The sequence below is a fragment of the Haliaeetus leucocephalus genome, unplaced genomic scaffold (genome assembly GCF_000737465.1).
Source record: "Haliaeetus leucocephalus isolate CR32 unplaced genomic scaffold, Haliaeetus_leucocephalus-4.0 Scaffold830, whole genome shotgun sequence".
NCBI lineage: Eukaryota > Metazoa > Chordata > Aves > Accipitriformes > Accipitridae > Haliaeetus > Haliaeetus leucocephalus.
The window spans coordinates 4,674,733-4,697,635 of NW_010973266.1; the positions used below are offsets into that span (position 1 = coordinate 4,674,733).

The 22,903-nt window shown below is 40.6% G+C and overlaps 1 protein-coding gene across 1 annotated transcript; it reads left to right on the forward strand.

The window, feature by feature from the left end:
* The first annotated feature begins 2,071 nt into the window (after positions 1-2,071).
* Positions 2,072-22,403, forward strand: CHST15 (carbohydrate (N-acetylgalactosamine 4-sulfate 6-O) sulfotransferase 15). The gene is made up of 7 exons (XM_010581991.1): positions 2,072-3,162; positions 3,920-4,259; positions 8,144-8,290; positions 13,148-13,304; positions 17,388-17,544; positions 20,410-20,557; positions 21,772-22,403. Exons 1-7 carry the CDS (start codon positions 2,575-2,577, stop codon positions 21,960-21,962), a joined length of 1,728 nt encoding a protein of 575 aa, XP_010580293.1. The 5' UTR covers positions 2,072-2,574; the 3' UTR covers positions 21,963-22,403.
* The last annotated feature ends 500 nt before the right edge of the window (positions 22,404-22,903 follow it).

Consider the following 22,903-nt stretch of genomic DNA (forward strand, 5'->3'; position numbering starts at 1 on the left):
AGAAAGATGTTTGGAAACAACGCAGAGAAAAAGCATTTCTGAGCCTTAAAAGGAAAGAAAAGAGATTTTTTTGTAGAGAAGGAGCAACTACTGTGGGTCCAGAGAAGGGAGCCACTGGCAAAAATTAATGAGAAAAAAATTTGTACGTGGTTACCGAGGTGTATTTAAACTAGGAGAACTGTACCCATATAAGAATTATAATGGTGTTGATTTTTTTTGTGTGTGTGTTAGTCTCATAGTACACTAATTTTTCATAAGTGTGAATTGTCAAACATCTCTCTCTTTGGTATTTTGATTAAGGTGACTTGGAAATGCATTTTTATTTAAGTAGTAAAAGTGGACGTTAGACCTTTAGACATCCCATACGCAATGAGCGGATTCTCTGGTCTAGTGAAGTTAATTATAACACAGATTAACTTAATCTGAAAAATAATTTTTATTAATTAGCATTTCATCATCCATAGTCCTCTGGGCAAAAGATATCTTTCTGTTCATGTAAAACAGTTGTGTGCCTGAATTCTTCCAGCTCCTTCACCTGCTGCTTTTATCTGCAATGAAGTGTTATGTTTTACGCATGGAGTCCATATGCCCTTTATTGACCTCGCACAAAAGGGACAGTCCTTTATTTCTGTTTTTCAGAGGCAATATCGAGCCTATTTTAGTCACAATATGGTTAAACCTGTTTGTATTGAACCTTCAGGGCAATTACTCGGGTTAATACTGGGGTTGTCGGTGGAAGGGCTGAGAAGTGGGTTGTGGCAGACCAGGTCCTGGGGTGATGCTGAGGAAATGGAGGCATTGAGAGGGGAACTGGGTTGCTGCTTTCATGGGTCTCTACATTGGGATGGACAAGGAGCATCATGGCACTGGAGCCTTAAGGTATCTTCCTTCCCAGGGGCTAAAGGGAAGTTCTGTCTTTAGCAGGTGACAAAAGCTAAAATAGAATTTCCCTGTCAGAGCCATATATTGCTACTGTCCCTTAGGTTTTCCCCATCTTCTTCTTTTCCTTTTCATTCTGTGCCAGTTTATTGTTTTGCTTCTGACTTTTCAAGTTTGTTTTAAAATATTTCCTGTCTTTAGTTCCCCCAGAAAAGTAATTCTAGAAAAAAAAAATGCTAATTTTCTAGTATATAGAAGAAGGTATGTTAACTGTGAGCTTTTGGAGTTGATAATCTGGCTTCTGAAAATAGAGAGTTGATTTTGACCTTAAAAAGTGGGTAGTTCCAGTAAGGTATTTAATAAACCATGAAAACAGAAATTCTAGAGCAACTATGCATAAATATGCTTTAATTAAGACCGTCCTTAAGCTGATGACTTGTTTGTGACTTTAAGTGTCTCTGCTCTGAATGCTTCCTGGAAAGCCAAGCACGGACATGCTCAAACCAAGATCGAAGCTTGACAGTGCTGAAAGCATCTTGGTGACTTGGGAGTACATCGCGGGTGGTTACTCTTGTCCCAAAATCATTTGGTCCAGAAACCAGAGATTCTGTCATGAGCCTTCGCTCATGTCTGTTATTTAATCCCTTCAATTTGCTGAATGTTTTACTTCTGGCTTTTAGGGTTTTTCTTTGGCTTTTTGTCTGATATGCTTGAAAGGAGACTGTTATCTTATCCCTGCCTTGTTCCCTTAACTAGGGTCCTACCCCACTTCAGGACAGTTAATTTAAGGTCCCCATGTACGGATAGAGTGTAAATATTTAAACCTGTGTTACTGGACACTGTCCAAAAACGCTTCCATATATAAAAAGCAGATTAAGATCTGTTAGATAGGTTAGTGAGCAGCTGAGGGAAGTCATGTAGTGTTACCTGTGGTAGCAACTGTTCGTTGATGTGAGCAGACAGGTGAATGAAAAGAAAGGGCAGCTCATGGTGAACTTGAAGCCAAACGTTTCCTGGGTTTAATATCATGAGTGCTGCAATTAATATACTTGGCAAATAGAAGACATCTTTCAAATAGCATTGTGAAATTACTTGTGCTAGATCATGCTTTACTATGGCTTTGAATGAAGGTCAATGTAGATATTATGTCTGCTGTTCTGTGTGTATCTATATATATGTTTTTGTTTCTTTAGGTTGTACAATGCAAATCTTTGAAACCATCTCTGGGAAGATGAAGCTTCCAGTAGCAGCAGTCTGGTTTGGAACCCGCTTGTCTTAAGAATACCTGGGAATTTCTACCCATATTTGCCTATTCCAGCATAAATCAGAGGACAATGAGTTATTTTTATTTTTTGCATATTTTCACGCTACATAACAATTTTTCTTCCTTCTCATTTTGTTCAATGGGAAAAACTTGAGCCAGTTGTGTAGCTGATTCTTACTTCGCCACATTCCTCTTTCTGAGCCAAATTCTTGGAAACCACATCACAGTACATGTATTTTTATGTGCTTGGTTTTTGGTTTTTTGGGGGGGGGGGGTTCCCCCTTTATGTGACTTATGTCACTTTTTGAGTGCTTTTACCTATTCTGGTTTGAACCTGTCCTTTTGTGTTGCTGAGTAGTCGTAGAATCACTCAAGGAATTAAATAATTTCAGACTTACAGAAGATGACTCATATGCTTCAGAAACATTTTTATGGCTGTGCTTGGCTCATTAATACAGGAGTTTAACAGTAGTAATATGAGGTATTGCATTAATTGTTGCATACATTTATTACCAAATGACTTGCACAGACAGTGTTTCAGATGCCGTGGACCTAATCATAATAACCAGAAGTGTCCTGTTTGCAAAGGAGAAAATAAGATCCCTTTGTACACCGACAGCAAGCAGATGAAGTTGCTTGCAGTTTTGGAAGTAAGGACTGATCACAGGGAAAGCTGGAATGGATTTTTCTGCTTAAGGAAGGGGAAGCTATGCAGCTTAATATTTGGGTTGATTATAATGACTCTAGTGATGGCATCCTACATACTGACTGGAGCCAAACATGGCCTGTTGTTAATACCATCTCCCTTCCATTACGGAGCTTTTGCTAGCAATCCAAGCTTAATGGACAATGAAAGCCTTAGTGACATGAAAGACCATTACCAGCCTTCTAAAATGAATATTTCATATGTAAAGGATTATCCAAGCATTAAATTAATTATTGACACTATTACTTCAAAGATAGAGTTTATGACAAGACAACGTCCTGATTTAGAAGAGCTGAGGAAACAAGAGCCACATGTAAGTATGAGTTGAAGTGTGTCTTAAACTGCTGTATACTCACTTATTTCAAGACTTTTGGGTCAATCTTTTACTGAGATTAAAAAAATGCAACTGCTCAGAGGTTCATACAGTGATTTACACCATCTAGAACCTCCTGATTTAAACCAGCTGAAAAGCTGATATTGTAGATCATGTCCTTCTGAGTCATGGGCAAAATAGATGGGTTATATAAATGGTCTTGACATCTGAAACAAAAAAATCAGAGAGTCTTCCGATAGCTGTACAATCTCATTGAATTTTTACCTTGTCTCATGCAAAATCATTCTGACTTAGATTTTCCAGTCACCTTAAATGATAAATAAGAAAAGAGTCTTTCTAATAACTGAATACCAGTGTGCCTTCCTGAAAATCCAGTCATTGCAAACCTTGTATTTCAGAGTTAAAAACTGGAAGTTAATTTGATTTGAGTATTACGTGTTTGACTTTAAAAAATAATTCCTGGGGTTGCAGGGGAACTGGAGAATTATTGAGGTCCTTTCTGGCCTTAAAATTAAAGGATTTGTAAAGGTACTCCTCTCCCAGTCCAACTGTTTGTACAGGATTTGGTTTTGGTGTCATCAGAAGAAATAAGTTAGGTCAGGTTTGTAGTTAAAAAAATAAGGGTTAAAAATGTCCACATAGTGTGTCTATGTGTTCTCTTACTGTGCTAAGCTGGAAAAGTATAACTGTCGATTTTTTGCTGCATTGACTGAAATTGTTGTTCTTTATGTTGCAGATGTTTTCGGTAATTCCTAACAAATTCCTTCCAAATAGCAAGAATCCTTGTTGGTATGAAGAGTACAAAGGAAACACAACCACAGATCCTTATGCAACAAACTCCTATGCACTGTATTCAAAGCGCTTTCGAACCATATTTGATTACCTCAGGAAGGTATTTTGGAACCACTTGTACCATTATAAGGACAAACACTACCGCCTGCGCTGTCTCCCCCATTTCTACATCATTGGCCAGCCCAAGTGTGGGACGACGGACCTGTACGACCGGCTCAGGCTGCACCCTGACGTTCGCTTCTCAGCAATCAAAGAGCCGCACTGGTGGACAAGAAAACGGTTTGGTGAGTAAACGTGTCCTCTGGCGAGCTGTCTTTATTAAACTTTGACATTTCTTGTATGTATTTGGGTTGAAGTTTATGGATTTGCTCCATATTGGCTTCCCTTGAAACCACTGAAGTTAATATTTTTGAAAAATCCAGGTGATGTATGCTCGGTAAGTTCCAGCCTGCTTTTGTTTAATGATGTTTTGCGTTAAACTTTTCAAGATGATGCACATTTCATTTGGTTTATTTTCAGTGGTTTGGAAAATCTGGGAAAAAAATAAAAACACTAGGTAAAACCAACCCAGTGAATTTGTGAAAGCAGGAAAAGGAACTATTAGGTTGTGATGGGAGATTTAAAGAATAGCAGTGATAGTTTTGTATTGCAAAATTCTGTAAAGCCTTTCTTACATGAATAAATGATGGGTCAGTATTTGAAATGTGGTGGCTTCAGTCCTTACGGTTCAATAAAAACAACTGTGCTTTGTGGTAGGAGTTTTGTTAGTGTTGCAGCTTTAGTCAAGCACTGAGCAGTAGAGATGCTCTGCATGAGAAAACTCTCTCACACTGAGGAACCTGCACATATTTTTGATGCTCTTTGCCTGGGTGACATCAATATTTCATGAAGTGACCCTTCGTCTCTGAAGACAGACTTGAATAGTTGAGGTTATGGCCTGCTGGAGCAAAATGCATCCACCCCTCATGATTGCACCTTCAAAGGGTGTCTGAGGGCGGTGGGGCTGAGCGCATCATTTTATCCATCTGAAGTGTTTATGTGCTTCTTGTTCTCTCTTCCCCGGGTGCCAAGGAAGGTCAATCTTGTGGTTAGAGACTAGATGAGATGCAGAAGACCCATTTTCAATTCCTGACTCTGCTGTGTGCTTCGTGCCTGCCTTCAAATGTGGATGCGTATAACGCTTGCTGTAGTCCACCCAGGCTCTGGATTTTCCCACTGTTGGGTCTAGCTGTTAAGCGCTGGTATGCCCTCACTTTCCATGACTTCAGTATCAAAGATCACAGGCTTTTCAGTGATATTACTATTTCCAAGAGGAAGATACTGGTTATTTTATGGTGACATCTTCACTTCTGTTTCTCATTTGCTGTTGCTTTACTGCAGCCACTGCCTTTGGAAAAAGGGAGAACCTAGCACTGTGAGGTAGATCATTTGATGAGGACTTTGCATCACTACTTTCTTTTGTTGCTTTTCTAAGCTTCCTTGAAATGGGAAACTGTCTCTTCTAATGAACTGCTGTGGCTAACAAGGAATGACACTTTCTGAGACCGGGACACCTTCAGTGCTGCTTCTGTTCTTTATTTTGGGGTCATACCTTCAATTCTTTATTTCTCCTGCATGCGATGTTGCTGTTTCCATCTCCCTTCCCTGTGCCCTGGAGCCCAGAAGAACCTCTAAGCTCCTGCAGGCAGAGCTTTGTTCCTTGCTGCTCGGTGAGGCGGAGGACTCAGCCACAGAGCTGGGATTTCATGATTTTGCTGCGTTCTTAAGAGTTTGTGTTTTCCTCCTTCACAAATGCTGTAAGAAAGTGGCTAAAATAAGTATTTCAGACATTTTCTAAATGTTTGGTATAAATTAAGAGTTAAAGCAATATGATGAAAATACAGTTTTGCTTTTGAGATAATTTAGTTCAGTTTAGAAGATACTGGAGGTACCAGTATGAATTGAGGAGTCCGACAAAGCCAAACAAGAAGCATCGTGGTACCCCCTGAAGCCCCATGAGAAGGGGGTTCATTGTTCATCGATGAACTCGTTCACCACAGTCAGTGGCTGACTGAAGACAAATGATAAGAATTACCTCCTGACCTGAAGGTGAAAAGTCAGATCAGTGAAGAAACGTGATTTTGGACTTGGACACCTTCCAGTGCTAATGCTGTTCTGCTGGTCCCTGGGTGTGTAGATGCAGGGACTGGCAGCAAAACCACCTGTGGAAAATTGTGTCTTCCATGAGACTGCTGGCAGGAAAGGCTGAACCGAACTGATACGTTACACTAAAATCCATTATACTAAATAGTTCTCTACACCTATGTTAGCCCCAACGTGTTTGGAATTAATGTTGGAGGAGGTAGTGCATTCAAACTCACTAAAGCAAGACTGGACTCACTAAAGCTCAGAAGTGGACCTACCAAACAGGGAGAAGAGTGTCAGAAATCAGGCTGGAGTGCATATAATTTGAGAACAAGGATGATTCCTATCTCTGTGCTGGCATTCACAAACTCTCCACTCATACAGTCTTGTGGTCAGCCACTGGGGATCAAGTGCAGATCCTTGAAGAGAACATTCTTTCCATAATTAAATGTTTTGAAGTTATTTTGTAAAGCTGAAGAATGAGGAAAAATTGCAGAGCTTGTGATCTCATGGAAGGGAGACCTGTAGAGATGACCTTCTGATCTCGCAGGTTGTCTGCCATTGAGAATGAAAGATTAAGTTTGCTCCTGGTGGCTCAGTCCTTTCATTCTGCCTTAACAGTACATTAGCTAATGGTTATTATTAAAAAAAAAAAAAAAAGGAAGAAAGAAAAAAAGAAAAAAAAAGATAATATGACAAATAGGCTAGCAAGTGAAACTGAGACAGCCGCCTTTATAAGCCAGGTAGTGGATATGACTCCTATGCTCCTGGCTTTTAACTTGGTTTCGTTTGTAACATTTATCTGGACAAGAAAGTCTCTTTGTTCTATGGCATCCTCTGATTCAGTGGATTTTTATGAGACTGACTAATTTCAGCTGAAGCTAAACAGCCCTCCCGGGGAGGCCCCATTTCGCAAATCACCACTTTCCCGTTTTGCTGGGGTGGTTGATGTTCTACAGGACTTTGTCCCAGCTTGACTGTCTCTCTTTCCTGGCTCTTAGCCACAATTTCTATTCCCATGAGTGGCATGGCAACAAACCAAGGCAGTCTGTAGCACCATGCTTATACTTTTTTTTTCCCTCAAAACAAATCAAAATACACTGCTGAGCTTTCTTCTACTCTCATTAAATCTTACTTTCCTAAAGGGGAAAATCGGAGGGAGTGGACAAAAGAACTCCCTTGCTGAGCTTTCCTCTCACATAATTGATAATTATTGGCCTTGCAGGAACAAGAAAGGGAAAGCTGAGAAGTCCTGCTCTATACTCACAGCTTTGCTCCTACTCTGTTGCCTTCACAATACTGTCCTTGACCACTGCCTGCTTGAGAAACTCTCTTGTGGTATGGTAAGAAGCGAGAACACAAAGATGGACATGGGGAGCATGTACAGACAGTGGAGAAGCGAGACTAGATTTGGAAAGAAGAGTGGGAAAAGGAGTATAAAAATCACAAATGTGGCTCAAGATGCTGAAAAACGGGGGAAGAAGGTGATACTGAACACACCCTGGGATGTAGGGCAGGAGAGGAGAAAAATAAGACATTATCGTGGAGCTCTGTTTTCGTACTTGTGAAAGACAAAACCAAATGATTTCCCAGTTTTCTGATTTTGATAAGTGCGTGTTGATTTGCATATTTGGCATCAGAGTCTGTTCTCAATGCAGTAAATCTAGTGGGAGGCCAATATTACTTCTGTTTATATTGGTGCAAATGAAAGCAGAATCTGGTCTTTTATATTCATTCCAAAAGCTAAATTTAGAAAAAAATAAATGCAAGCTATTCATGCAGGAACTATAAAACAGAACACTTAAGATATTTCCTATTGCTGTGAATTTATGGCTTAATCGTACAGTATCTCAAATCTCAGCTACTTCATTATTGGCATGTTTATCTGAGTGTTACACTTCATCGGTCCAGTTCTGTGCTGACGTTAGCTGGCTCAGTGCCAGCCATGTCAATGAAGCCGTCTTGGTTTACACCCGTGGTTAATCTTGCCCTGCTATTATTATTTTTATTTATTTTTTAACTTCTCTCTTTTTGCTGTTTTTAGGAATCATTCGTTTGAGGGATGGATTTCATGATCGCTACCCGGTGGAAGATTACCTTGATCTGTTTGACTTAGCAGCGCATCAGATTCAGGGTGTGCTGCAGAGCGAAGCAGCAAAAGAGCGTGGCAAGATGAACAACATCATAATTGGTAGGGCAAATACAGCCTCTGAAATATGTTTCTGTAGCTCCGGGTTGGCAGCATTCATAGCTGAGGCACGAGAAGGGCATTTTCCCACGTGCGAATGGTTCACAGCACAGAGCCCCTGACGTTGGTTTTCTCTGGTGTGCGTGGATAGTGCAGAAGTTCTTGCCTTTTCCTGGAGGGTGGTTATTTATTTGCTTTGTTAAAAAGTTGTGATTATCTTTAGAAAATGCCTGAGCAAGCAACGAATGTCTGATGAACATCAGCATTTAATTAAATCTTTTTTTTTAAAAAAAGAGTGAGAATGACCTTGGTGACTCCTTCAAACGTTGTTTTCATTTTGTTTTCATTACGAGGGGTTTGCCTGTAGTGACAGGATTGTAGCTTCAGGTTCAAATGTTGTAGCAATGTGTCTGGGATAACACTAATTGTGGTATTACAACATACGAGTGCTGTAGAGATCTTGTAGCTGACTGGAGACAGTTTCCACGATAGCAGCACAGCTCTTCTCAAGCTCCAACGTAATATACAGGTAGGAAGAAGGACCACCATTTTTTATGTCACTATCCCTACGTAGTCGATGGTGGACTGAAATAAATACGATTAAACTCCTGAGCTGCTTTGTTAACAGCAATGATAATGCAAGTTTCAAGAGCAGGAATATAGAGAGTCAAGTTGAAGCTATCATGTGCTGTATTTCTTTTCAGGCGTGGAACCTAGAGGCACAGTACAGGATACTATTTGAAGACAATCTTACAGTTTCAGTTGATATTAAATCACCTGATTAGGATTAAAAATGGTTTCGCGGTTGTATTGTACCTTATGGAAGACTGGGGTCTAGAGAGGGATCCCTGGATTGCTTTCCATGACACACAGAAGTGGATCCACCGTGCTCATCCACTGCGGTCCATGGTGCCATCGGTTTCCAGTGCCTATGAGGAATGTCAGCAGAAACTTCTTAATTCTGCTTTTGCTGTCTGCCAAAACCAGAAAACTGAGAGGAAGAGTATTTTGCCAGTCTTACTCTGTCACCTCAAGATTTCCCTGGGAAACCAGACACATTCCATGAAAATACTCGTTGTGCAAGAGACGGTTCCCTGGTGAAAAGAGATATTTCAAGTAGGCCTGAAGTCACTATTCTACAGAAAATAGAGACAAGATTTTTGCTGCCTGCCCTCAGAGGGAATGCCCTCAGAATAACCTTTTTTTGGCCGCATTCTAACCAAAAAAATTAACCTATTGTTGAATGGATGAACCGGTGGCAATGTCTTATGTTCTTTAAATCAAAGACTTGGCTGTAATTAGATTTGTTCAATACTTCCTCAGCCTCCATTTAAGCCTATCATTCACTTTATTAAATATTCAACATTGAGCAAAATTTGCAAGATGGGGTCTTAAGAAATGTTGCCGTCAAGGACATCTGCAGATTTTCCTCCTACTTACAATAATATCTCCTGTCCTTTCATGGGTGAAGTGCTTATACTAATTAAATTCACTAATCTAATTGGCAACGTACATCTTTGATTACTTACCTCCTGTTACAGCTTTTTCTGGAGTTCACTTTGTGTTTCTTTTTCCTGTAGTCTCATTTCTTGTTTCATTAAGGTTCTGTTCGCTTTTCTTATTAAGTTTACAGGAAAAGTCCTGAATGATTATACTCATTAAGTCAGTCTTTTATGACCTTGGTAAAAAAACAAAACAAAGCTAGGTAGTCTGAAATGAATCTGTGTGAATATTGGGTTTGCTTGGAATCCTCCATTTTCTTATTTCAGATGACTAGAAAGAAAAATCAAATTAAGACTATAAACATTTCAGTAGTTCATCATGTTACATTATTTTGGAAAGTTAAGCTTCTCTGTATATTATACTTAGTGGGTAATAATTGCATCTTCCCACCAAAACCAACATCCTCTTAGAGATGAACCAAAGAGGACAACAGGGATCTAGCCTGAGGCATTCTGAGCAGGCCTTGTTTATTTGTGATCATTAATAGGATAAATTCAGAGGAATGTCTTGTGAAAACACAGTATGATTTTAATCCGCTAATGACTGAGTAAAGAGGTTATACATCTATTCCTTAGGCAATTTAGCAATTCTTATGTTCTTTAAGTTCATAAGAAAATTAATACCTTTTTGGTTGCACTGCAGTAATTTGATGTAATTACTATAGCATTGATTAATTTATCTCTAGTTTAGTATGGCTCATTCTCTTTGCAGATATTAAATCTGTTTTACAAACCAGAAAGGACTGCCGTCAAATTGTCAGGAGTATTTTTGGCTGCTTCAGGAAATTAAAATCAGAAGAGTCAGCAGAGACCAGAATGATGGGGTTTTTTTATCCCCCCTCCCCCCCCCCTTAATTCTTGACAGTCATCCCATTTGGGGAAGATCGGCCTTCTTGAACCCAGGCTATCCTGGAGTGACTGCATTAGAGCAGCACCTTGAGTCCCTGTTAACGCTTTAGCGTGATTCGGTTGTGTGCCTGTGATCTTCCCTTGCTTGTGCGCTGCCTGCAGATTTTTGATGGTGGCAGCTGATCCAACAATGTCTATGGAGTCTTCTGGTCCGTGATGTTAAGAGAATCTGCCCATTTATGTGTAAATGCACTGATTTTATCTAGTTCAGATAACACACATGTAAGCGGATGTTCTTTGGTTCGCTCACTATGTATGAGCTAATTGGAATAAATCCAACAGAGCACCAAATACGATCAGAGGTCTCCAGAGCAGAGAAGTATGAAGGAAGATCAGAAAATCTACTCTAGAGAGGACAGGTGGCTTGATGAGGTCACAGACTTTAATCTTTGGCATGATTTAGGCAAACATTTTTGAGGGAGCGGTTTAAGTCTAGCCGTTCTTGTCACAGAGATGCAGCAGTGACTTTCCAAGGTCGCTCTCATCCCTGGAGTGCCCTATTCTGTAAATCCGTGTATGCAAGTGCTCACACCCATTTGCATTACACCGTCTTCTGATGGCGCAGAAATAGCTGCATGATGTTTTTGTGGTACGGCTATCTCAGCTCTTGTCCTATATTTAGTCTTTTGTGTTTCTGCTTCACCCAGTGTGGGAGCTGGGCTAAATGAGTTTTAATTGACAAGTCAAAGCCCACCGATGATGAGGCAGTGCTTTGGCTAATTAATTTAGAACGGAAAAGCAGAGCTGTTGTGGACACCCAGCTTTAGCCCATGGACCTGATCTCCTCCTCCTGAAAAGAGGCAAAATGAACATGACAGAAGATTAATGTGTTTTCTAACAACTCCCAGACTTTATTAATGAATCACATTATGTTAAGCTGAAGTTTGGAGCCAGTACCTTTTTCATGTTGTGTTTTGGCCATCTTTTAAAATCTTTATTGGACTTTCCGGGGGGGGGGGAATCATGGGCAAGTCTATAAGCCTACAACATTATTATCTTTTCGTCTCATTCCTTTTGATTCGAAAAACCTCATTAACAAGAATTAGCTCTCATTAGACTGTCAAAGAGTGGAAGTTTCCAAAAAGCTTCTGTATATGTTTTATTAAATGCTAGTGTGCCACATAAATGCCAGTATTACTTAAAAAGATGGGGAAGATTACACAGTTCAAAACATTGTATCAGATCATTTATTTAGCAGCTGAAGCATCGTATACCTTGTTCTGGCAGAGATGTTACCAACTGTGTTCCTCCCTGTAGCATTACATTTAGAGTAAGCTTCTCTAGAAACTAAAGATGTCAGATTCTGGCATTTAACCAAATGTGTTATTTATTCTATAGACCTTTTGTCTAATAGTAAGTAGTTATATTTGACTTAATCTGCATGAATAATTGTAGTTATATAAAAAAGCTCTGATGATGGGTAACTCTCAAAAAGGGGTATTTCAAACTGCAGTGGCACAATTCGGCTCATTAGTGTGGGGTTTTTTTATATATATTTCCTGTAGAATCATAGAATGGTTTGGGTTGGAAGGGACCTTAAAGATCATCTAGTTCCAACCCCCCTGCCATGGGCAGGGACACCTTCCACCAGACCAGGTTGCTCCAAGCTCCATCCAACCTGGCCTTGAACACTGCCAGGGATGGGGCAGCCACAGCTTCTATGGGCAACCTGCTCCAGTGCCTCACCACCCTCACAATGAAGAATTTTTTCCTTATATCTAACCTAAATCTACCGTCTTCCAGTGTAAAGCCATTACCCCATGTCCTATCCCTACAGGCCCTTGTAAAAAGTCCCTCCCCATCTCTCTTGTAGCCCCCCTTTAGGTACTGGCAGGCTGCTCTAAGGTCTCCCCGGAGCCTTCTCTTCTCCAGGCTGAACAACCCCAACTCTTTCAGCCTGTCCTCACATGCTCACTGACTCTCCTGTTTATGTTCTAAACACTATTGATCTGCTGAAGTGGCGGTTTCCGCTTTTTTCTTTAGTTTGTGTCAAATTGTACGATCTGTTAGCAAGTTACTTCTCTGAGATTGGGAGCATTACACCCAACCCTTGGGGTGCTACAGAGAGCATGGCAGGTCTTCAGCAGCGATGAGCTCCTGCCTCCTCGCTGGAGGGTGGGCCAAACCCCTGAGCAGTCTGTTCCAGCCCAGATCAAATATATTTGCATGTGTTAACCGCTAACAGGAAGCAGTGTGGTTAGTGGACAGTAGTATTTCACGTGGAATTACATAAAACCTGCCTTAACTATCGCTACATTGACAAAGGTACAAGGCAGTGGGATTGATCTGGCTCTGGGGAGCATTAACTTGATCAATTTGCAAGAACCAAAGTATGTTGAAATTAATAGAGTCAATTTTAATCAGTCTACACGAGTTCAAAACTCAGCTGATATCCACTCCAATACAAAGAATGAAATGAGTTACTAGCAGAGTTGCTTTTAATTCCCAGGGGAGGCCAGTGCCTCGACGATGTGGGACAACAACGCTTGGATTTTCTTTTATGACAACAGTACTGAAGGAGAACCTCCCTTCTTAATCCAGGATTTTATCCATGCCTTCCAACCGAACGCCAAACTTATCATCATGCTGAGAGACCCTGTTGAAAGGTGAGTAAGGATCACGTTGCTAAATACGCAAGAAAATTTTCTTACTACAATAATTTTATTCGCTCTCTTGGATGCAAATAAATGTTCACATGGTGTTTGACACAGGTACTTGGCTTATGAGGAGAGCTACCAAGGGGTTTTATTCTGTGTATTTTGGCTTATATAATTGTGATAGTGTTTTAAAGAGGAGCATGTGAGTATAAATGCCACAGTGAGTGCCATGCATGGATATATGAGCTTCTCTGAAAAAAAGGATTTATATGTTGCCAAATGCAATATAACTCCATTACCTGGGCTAATATGCCCTGGTTCTCAGCAGGGCTGACTAGACAGCGTATGGCACTATATTACAGGTCTCAGCATAAGTGGTCCTGTGAAGTGCTTCAATTCATGTTAAATAATAAGGTTTATGTCTTCAAGGGGCATACCGTTGAAAATGACTAAAAGATTGCAAATAGCTCCAGAGTCAGCAAAGGATACAAACTTTTTTTAATTTTAAAAATGTTTGGTGCAACACTCATCTAAATCTTCACTAGGCAATTTTAGTTTACGCAGCCAACAGCTGCTTTGGAGTTCATCCTTGGGCGTCCTGACCTTGTTTGCAGTGAAAGGGCTCTGCTTTTCTGAAGGTGTGGGCTGTTCTTGAATGGTTCTCCATTGCGTTAACCAGGAATGCCCTTCTTTCCGCTCACATTTTATTTTTTCTCTCCAGTCTTCCTCCAGATTTCTGGTGCATTTCTTTCCACTGTGTCCTCTGAAGGAGGATGATAATGATGAGGGTAACGGGGAGCGTGGAGGGGATGGAGGCAGAGTCCAGAAGGATCAGACCAAGGCAGGGTGTGAATTCCTTCTCTCTGTAGCTCCATGGGGATATCCCAGATACTTCGGGCTAGGTCAGTGGTCAAGGGCAAAGCCCCAGCAATGCCCAGGAAAGAGAAGGGGATGCAGATGGTGATGGGGACCAGGCTCTGGTGAGAGCTTGGGTGCTGGGAGAAGAGTGGACGTCGGGTGCTCTTGCAAGGAACCGTACCCCACTGCCCGGCGGGGACGGATGCTCCTTGATGAGCTTCCCCGCGGGTAGGACGTGGCTACTGGTGAGAGGCAGAGCTGTGAGAGTCCTTCCCGTCTCCCATGTCAGGAAATACAGCTTTCAACTTCTAATGGCATCTCCTGACCTCAGGATTTAACAGATGGTAATTTTATGCGAGAGAGCTGGCTGAAGTGGCTTCCTCATGTAAATTACCGACAAATTCCCTGATTGCTTTAACCACCCTCTGTAATGTGGGTGTAGCTCTTTGCCAGCTTTAATAAGGGTGAGATAAAAAGTCAGCTTCATCTCCCTTACTGTATTTATGATAAATCGCTTTCTTCTTGTTTATGATTCCCTGTGCCCTTGTTGCTGATAACTCATCTGAACCGCAAGGAGCAAAAGCGGCTGCGGCAGAAGAGGCAGCTCCATCGGCGATGCAGGGCAGCGGGGCAGTTGCTTTGCAGTAGCCAGGAGGATGTGGGTGCTGCACAGGGTCTGGGACAGGGTCTCATCTAACCTGCACAGGGTCTGGTCTATCCCCCAAGGGGGGATATTTGGAGGACGGCAAGGTTTGCGATGGTGGGTGTCAGTGATGCCATTATTTCATTGTAGTGGATGGTGATTGAGGGTAACGATTTCAAGTAGCCCAAACAGCTGAAATCCTAATCAGCAAAGGTTTTATTTCCAGGCAGATGTCCCCAGAATTAAAAACAGATGGAAAGAAATATAGAAAATCTCAACTGCCCTGTGGAGAGAGAACTTGTCTTTGAGAACATAGTTTTCCATAAGATGTCAGCAAGTCTTTAAAATGATGCATTTATTTTAACGGATGATTAGAAATACTAGGCAGTCATATTAAACCTTTTAAATACAATTGCAGCCGGGCCCATTCTGATGCCTGCCAGCTGATTTCCCCCCAGCAAGAAGCTTTTTACCTGCTCTGCCAGGAGCAGTCGGTCCTGCCATCCTTGGGACAAGCTGGGCAAGCCCGAGTCTTGTTGATGTACACGTTTTTCTGCAAGCAGGAGATACTGTTGTGCGCCTCATTTAGTTGAAGGCGGCTGGCTTTGTCCCTTAGTTTCTCCCCAGCTTGTCCTCGCACCCTGTGCTGGTAGGGTGGCTCCTTGATGGGTGCAGCGTGAGGGATCCAAGGTCTGCCATGGCAGAGGGAGAGGACACACGTGATGCCATGGTTGTGGTCCTCAAGCACCGGTGGGCATCTCTTTGAAATAGTCTGCCCGACCGGTCTGGTCCAAGCTTGGTACCCTCCCTCCGCTCTGAGATGGAGTTTTTTCATTTAAAGAAAACTGTCTGAAGTGCATTTGCCAGACTGGGAAGAACGGGATAAAAATCAGAGTCTCTCTCTTTCTTAGTTGGTGATTTCTACAGATAGTGCTGGGTGCCTCTGCCTCATCTTCTACAGTTTGCTATGATTTTTCTTTTAAAAAGTGTGTAAAAATTTATTTAAGAGCATCCTGCAACAAATGTATCCCTTTTCTTCCTTTCAAAATGAAGAGAGAGTCTTCATTTGTTTCATACGGGAATTAAAATCCTGTTCTTTTAAAACACTAACATAAATAATGAGTGCAGAGGGGCTATTCCTGTGCTTAAGTGCTTTGCTGGATTAGGGCCTAAGCTTTCTAAATTAAATGATGAATTTTTAAGTACCTGTGGAAATCTAGGGAAGTTAAAAAATAAATAAAGTGCAATACAAAAGGTTACTGCATCAATAAAATGAGACCTAAACAAGTCGATTTTTTTTAGATCATTTCTTAGACACCTGTGTTTTTTGAAAGAGGCTGAAAGATATCTAGGATTTCTTGAATTTTGTCGAGAGGTGGGTGCTATGGAGGCATAATATTTGTGCTGCAAACACACTTGGGGAAATGACTCCTCCTCAAGTGTTACAAAATTAAAACCCTGTGGCATTGTTGGGGTTCTGCTCATAGTTTCTAAGCCTAAATAAAAAAAAAAAGTTAAAATACCGTGTTCTGCAGTTCTAATATTTATGCCATGTCAGAGCATTTCCTTTATCTCTGAACCATGTTTATCTTGGAAAAGTTTAATCAAGGTTTCAGGGATTAATGCTAAAGTAGATATTTTACTTGCCTGTAGATTTTGGCTTGTTTCACTATCCCCACCCCCTAAAGGGATTTGAATTTAGATACCCTTTTTTTAAGTGATATTCAGCAATTGTAAAACTTGCGCTAAAAATGTGCAATGAGGGGATACTCCTCTGCTGGAACTTACAGAAATTCCTGTTGCTGGTGGCTTTTGCTCCCAGCAGGAGCTGATGCAGGGGCTCTGCTTCGCTGCAAGTTGCAAATGTGCATGGACCAACATCCCGCTGTCCTCGAAGCCGAGGTGGGAATGCTTGGGGAATGCAGCACTACAGACTGTAGCACAAATGTGAATCCTTCACCTACCTGTAGTATTACAGCTTAAAAAACCCAAGCGTTGGAATGCTGTAAATTGGAAGGTTTTGATGGAAAGTCAATCTAGGATTAGAGGTGGAGCTTTCTGCAAAAAAATTAGGAAATTTGGACTCTTTCCTACTCTTGATGGTCGCCAGCTTGGTAATCATATAAAAATCACTCTTTCTAACCCATCCCATTCCTCTGTTGGTTTTGAAATCGGCTTTAAGCTTTTGAGATGAGGAGTGTTTCTATCCATGGCAGTGTGGAGCACCAAATATAGAGGGGTGCCAATGTCAGCTGAGACCAGTCCTACTGTTCGTAGGTAACACAAATTTAAAGTATTTACACTTGAAAAATTTACCTTCAGGAGAAAATACTGGCTCGCACAATTACTAGGGTCAGGTTCCCAAGGGATGCTGACCTTGAAAGCAGGGGTGATGTTTAGCAACTCCATTCCTCTGAGCCAAAACCCATCAAAATGAATAGAAAATGTGTCACTGGCTGAACAGGCTATCCGTGGCACAGTGTGACACACATGCACCCTTTCCCTCGATTCATGTAACTGATTGCCATTGTCATGTAAATAAATCTTCTTTCATTTCCTCTGTCCTTTACTTACACGTATCTCATTCGCAGATTGTACTCCGATTATCTGTACTTTGCAAGTGCTAATAAATCTGTGGAAGACTTTCATGAAAAAGTGGCAGAATCACTGCAGCTGTTTGAAAATTGCATGCTGGATTACTCACTGAGAGCCTGTGTCTACAACAACACCCTGAACAATGCCATGCCCGTACGTATTTCCAAGAACATTTGATTCCTTACTTGTTTAATGGTACATTGTGTCAAGGTTATTAAAATACCAAAATACTGTGCAAATAAGCATCAAGAAATAAAACTTTTTCGCTTTTCATTTGTAAAGCGGATGACATAAATATATATGTAAGCATGTAAAAGCTGATGTACTGGCTCAGCTGCCTCCTCAGTCTGTTCCCTGATGAATGCCAATAGTAATAACACAGTCTTTCTATTGTGCAAGCGTATGGAGAGCACATTTAGTGAAGACTACAGTTTAATGTGTAAGCTTTTTGCAGATCTCTCCAAAAAGTAGCTCTGGCAAGGATCTTTGTGGTGCAGAATTGCCTCAAAATCAGAATAAATTATGTATTCTTTCTCAAGAAAAGACTACCAATAACTAGATAAAACCTTTCTCTTTTTTAAACTGCACATCAGAAAATGATAAAAGGAAATACAGAAACTGCTGGCAGGGGAGTGGAGAAGTATTACAGGCTCAGTATTCCAAAATTCACATCTTTAGTGTAGAACTGACTTCAAATTTTGCTTGAGGGTGGAGAATAATATGGAAGAGGTTGACTTGAAGTATCATGTCAGGCCGGCTTGCCATTCAATCCTATTTTATTTGCTCAGGCTGTAAAGGACTCAGAGGGAATACTTCCCTCCTTTGTCTCCGGGGTGAAGTTAATTGCCTCCTCCACTCGATAAGATAGCCATAAAAGAGTGTATTGCACAGGCTTGAGCCCCGCAGCAGTAGGGCAAACAGGACATTCCTCTTACTTACCTTGGCAGGTAGAGTGGAGCTCCTCGTCTTTGACGATAGCCTCCAGGACCTCCACAGACACCAGTCGCTGCTGGGTGGTATCACAGTACTTTCCAGCCATCTGCTCGCACAAATGGATTTCTTTCAGTGTGGGGAGAGAAAGGCAGAGAGAAAACCAGAAGGAAAGTTTGTCCTCTTTATCTTCATCCTTAGGGTGCAGAACCAATCTTCATTTGTTGTCTTAGGCAGCCCTCTGAAAAAGATACTTTTGAAAATGAGCAGAGGATGCCTCTTTCCAAAGAGCCACAAGCAGGTGTTCATAATAAAACACAAATGCTAACTGTGCTCCTCAACGGGCTTTTTTAGCTGTTTCTTCAGCCAAGTTGCTAAAGTCTGTTATGTGCATGGTTTGCTCCATACTGGAAAGGTAGCGGTTATTTTCCCTGGCGAGCTCATTAGATTGCTCATTGTGCAACTACGCCAGAAGAATTTTATTCTGTTATTTGCTAATACATTCCTGAAAAAGGAGAGCCGTCATAGACACTGTAGGTGCTGATAGATGCTAACCTGTAAAGAAAGGGGTGTTCGTCAGCTTATCCTCACTTAGAATCGGTCAAAAGTATATTACCCAGAGAAAGGCATGCGGAGCCAGGGTGATTAAACTGAAAGTGCAAAAGTGGATATTGTTGAGGGGAGAATGGCTTGGGAAACTCTACCGATGCCTTTGATGTATAGGGGCAAGCACTGGAGCTTTACGGAAGGAGACAATCTGGTTCCAAAGAACAGCGATGAAGAAGTCGTTGGCACAACACACTGTATAGGGGAAGAAAATCAAGATTCTTGCTGATCACAAGAAAACCTAAAATTATGGGGCCATATTAGTTAAGATTATGGGGACGTACTAGTTAAATTCCTTTTTCTGGTGAAAAGCTTTAAAAAAGATTCTAAGCCTGTGTGGGAAAGCGCTGCAATCCCAAACTATAGCATGCAGCCGATGCTTGCCTTTCCCTCATCTCCATCTCCCAGGAGAAAGAAAAGCAAAACCCTTCACTAAGCTGCACGTTTGCCCCAGTGTTTGGTGAACTGGGGCATTGACTGAGGGCTGGAGTGCTGCCCTGCCAGTATTATTACATGTTAGGCTGGTGTTTTAATCAAATAAGACCTTTCAAATTCTTGTGTAGCACATGTATAAAGAAGTCTGCTAAATATGGAGGCTTATTGTTATAAGCAGCCAAAGACACACATCAGAAACATACATTATGATAATAATGACTTAGCAAAAATTCAAAATATAGCTTACTTTACTGGAATTTAAATGTCAATGTACATCACATGAGTCAGTGTAAGAAGCGAAAGAGTCTATTGCTATCTGACTTCATTGGTTCTGCGGTAATGCGACTTGAAGATGTTAAGTCTCTTTTATGAAAGATGCTTATGACTTGGGATTCATGTTTCTCTCTTCTGAGCCTGAAGGGATTTAGAAAAATATTTATAAGCGCAGTTGGAGGTTGGAGTTTTCAGAACACCAGACTACCCTTTATATGTTTCAAATTGTTATGTAAAATTGAGGAGGGAAGGAAAACAAGAGATTAGGTCAGGACAGGCTGAAAAACTGCCTTTTCGCATCTCTGGTCTAACGTAGTCTGGTGCTCTCGTTGCATACTCAGACACTGTCTAGCAGCCGCTGCTACTGCAGCTTATATCTAAATCGGATGATTGCAATCAGAGGATAAAGCAAATACACCCAAATCTAATTCCTGACACTAAATCGGAGTATTTGTACTACTCGTGGCAGTGCGATCTGGTGCAGCTCTGTGCTTTTACGCAGACCTGTGGCTGAATCAGCAAGTGCACAGCCAAGCCCTTAGTAGAAATCACATCTTTAACGAGCAGAGAACAATCATTTGCAAAGATTTCCTTAAGCTGCACTGGAAACAAGAGGAAGATTAAAAAATATTCAGATATTGTCTTTTTATGGTTCCTCGAGAGCACATATTTGGGATTTTTGCCCACAAGGCAGAGATGAGTGTTGGTTTGTTACTGCTAGAAGGTTGTAAGATGAATTAATTTGTATTTGTTTTGGGGTTTTTGTGCTTACAGGTAAGGTTACAGGTTGGACTCTATGTTGTGTATCTTTTGGACTGGCTGACAGTTTTTGACAAAGATCAGATACTCGTTCTTCGCTTGGAGGATCATGCATCAAATGTGAAATACACCATGCACATGGTATTCCAGTTTCTGGATCTGGGTAGGTGTCTTCTGGCTGTTTTGAGAAAAGTGTGAAAAATCATTATTATCCTTCTTCTGTGTCATTTTTGCTTTATTAAGACATAAAGTTGAAGCATGGGGATCATCTTGAAGGATGCATTAATCTTGTTGCCTGGAGTCAAGCAAAACTAAAATTCCCAAATTCCCATAGAAAGGCTGGAGTTAGAAGATCTTAATAAGTCTACATCAAGAAAAAAAATCAAACCCGTTCAGAATGTAGGGATATATCTTACCATACAGAAGCCAGTCCTGCTTCTGAAGGTGGTCAGGGCTTGTTTGTCATGGGCTTGCATAGGTGCAAGAGCTATCCCACGCAATTTAAACAAATGGAAGTGCTATCGTGATGTGCATGCTGTTGCCAGCATGAACCAATCCAGAGTCTAAATCTGAGTATGATGAAAGGTTGCATTTCTAGCCGGGGAGAAGGGGGAAATTGTGTTTTTGCTGTGTTGATTGAGACATCTGTTGCTAATCCTCAGAGAAACGCTGGCAGACAAAATGTTGCCCAATGTTGATTTGACAGTAGCAAGAGGATGAAAATGTGGCTGCAAAATAGTCTGGCTGGTCCAAACACTGGTCTAGATGATGAGAAAGTTTGAATGTAGCAGATTGAGCAGATGAAGAGCTTGGCATCTTCTTCCTGAATATGGTTTATGCTGGAAAAGTCTGTGGATTTTTATCTTGCTGAAGTACGTTGTCAAGGGCTTACATTTATTCCTGGAATAGGGGCACCGCTATATCTGTCTAGCACTTTGATCCTATTGACAACCTCAAAAACAAACAAAAAAAGGGCTTACCTGAGTGAGGTTTGTGGAGTTTCTACCAAGTATTGAATAACTCACATCATAAAATGAAGTAACAGTATGAAATAATTGTAAATCCAAAAAGGACAGGAAATTATATTCAATGTCATAGTTGTTTTCTAAAACCAATTTTTTTTCCGCCAGAAATGATTTATGCTGCTTGTTGTAAAGACGATTAATTAACGTGAAAGGAAAATGTATTATTTCCATATTTACTAACAGTGATTTATTTTACTAATCTAAGCCTGTATTCAATATTCTGAAACATCATCACTGCTAACGCAAATCCCATTTGTCTTCCCTTGGCAAACCTTCTGATTTAGTCATTTGTCTTCTTTAGCGTGGGCATTTTTGGTGAAATATTTTGAGGTAATATTCTGTTTTTCCACAGGACCTTTAAGTGAGAAACAAGAAGCTCTGATTACAAAGAGTCCTGCGTCAAACACTCGACGACCTGAAGACAGAAGCCTGGGACCTATGCTACCAACAACGAAGGCAATTTTAAGAGATTTCTATAGGCCTTTTAATACAAAACTGGCACAAGTTCTTTTTGATGATGCTTTTTTATGGAAGAGGACATAATATGTAAATTTAGTGCCACAAATACAGTGCTTAAAGGAGTTTTTATTTTTTTAAATTCTATTTTTGTGCGTGGATATTTACATTTTTTCCCATTCCAAAGAGAAGCCGATTGATGAGCTGAGACTCTCACCTTCAGTCAGCACACTTCATGACAGTTATACCACATTTTCCTTGTGAGAATGTAAAGCATCTTGCTTATCAGTTTATTGCAACTTCTTTTACCCCAGCAAAAGAGTAGAGTGGAAAAGCATTAGTACAAAGATGATGTCTTACACTCTCCACGGGGTTGTTGGAGTTTAACCTTCTCTAAGATGCTGCAACACAGAATTAGCATCAGTTTCCTACAATTACGCTTATAATCTCATTTTCAGTATACGTTATTCATTCATTTTTTCAAATTATCAATGTCATTTAGTCATTAAAATTTTTAATTGAATTCAACCTAAAATTTCGTTTCTTTTTGTCAGCATATTCACAAATGGTCTTCACTCGCACTAAAGTTTTAATGTTCCTTAATTCTGAAACAAAGATAAGGGATAATCGCATTTACATAAATTTCCAAGTCTAATTTATATCATCAAGATAAATAGGCACAGTTCTTGTAAAAGAAAATTTTATACTCCAGGTAAGAACGGATGACTGAAATCTAAACAACAGGCCACATTTAGTGTTTAGTATAACGAATCCATTGTCTTACATATTTTGTTCATGTAAATTTGAATACTTATCATTTATTCATATCATTCACATATTTTTCCCAGGAAACCACTAATGGGCTCGATGTAAAGTCCATTGCTGGCCATGGAGAGCTTTTACAGAGTTTTGTCTTAGGTCCTACACAATTACTCTTCTCCATTGCAAAGAAATATGCATTTTAAAATCAATATGAAATCTTGTTATTATATGCATAAATGGACAGGATGCAAAGTATCTTGTATCCT

Bases quoted from the DNA above. Each gene is read 5' to 3' on its own strand.
- CHST15 (XM_010581991.1), top strand. From the start codon at position 2,575: ATGGCTGTGCTTGGCTCATTAATACAGGAGTTTAACAGTAGTAATATG. The intron at 13,305-17,387 runs GTGAGTAAGGAT...TCTCATTCGCAG, and splicing joins CTGAGAGACCCTGTTGAAAG to ATTGTACTCCGATTATCTGT. The intron at 17,545-20,409 runs GTACGTATTTCC...TTGTGCTTACAG, and splicing joins CCCTGAACAATGCCATGCCC to GTAAGGTTACAGGTTGGACT.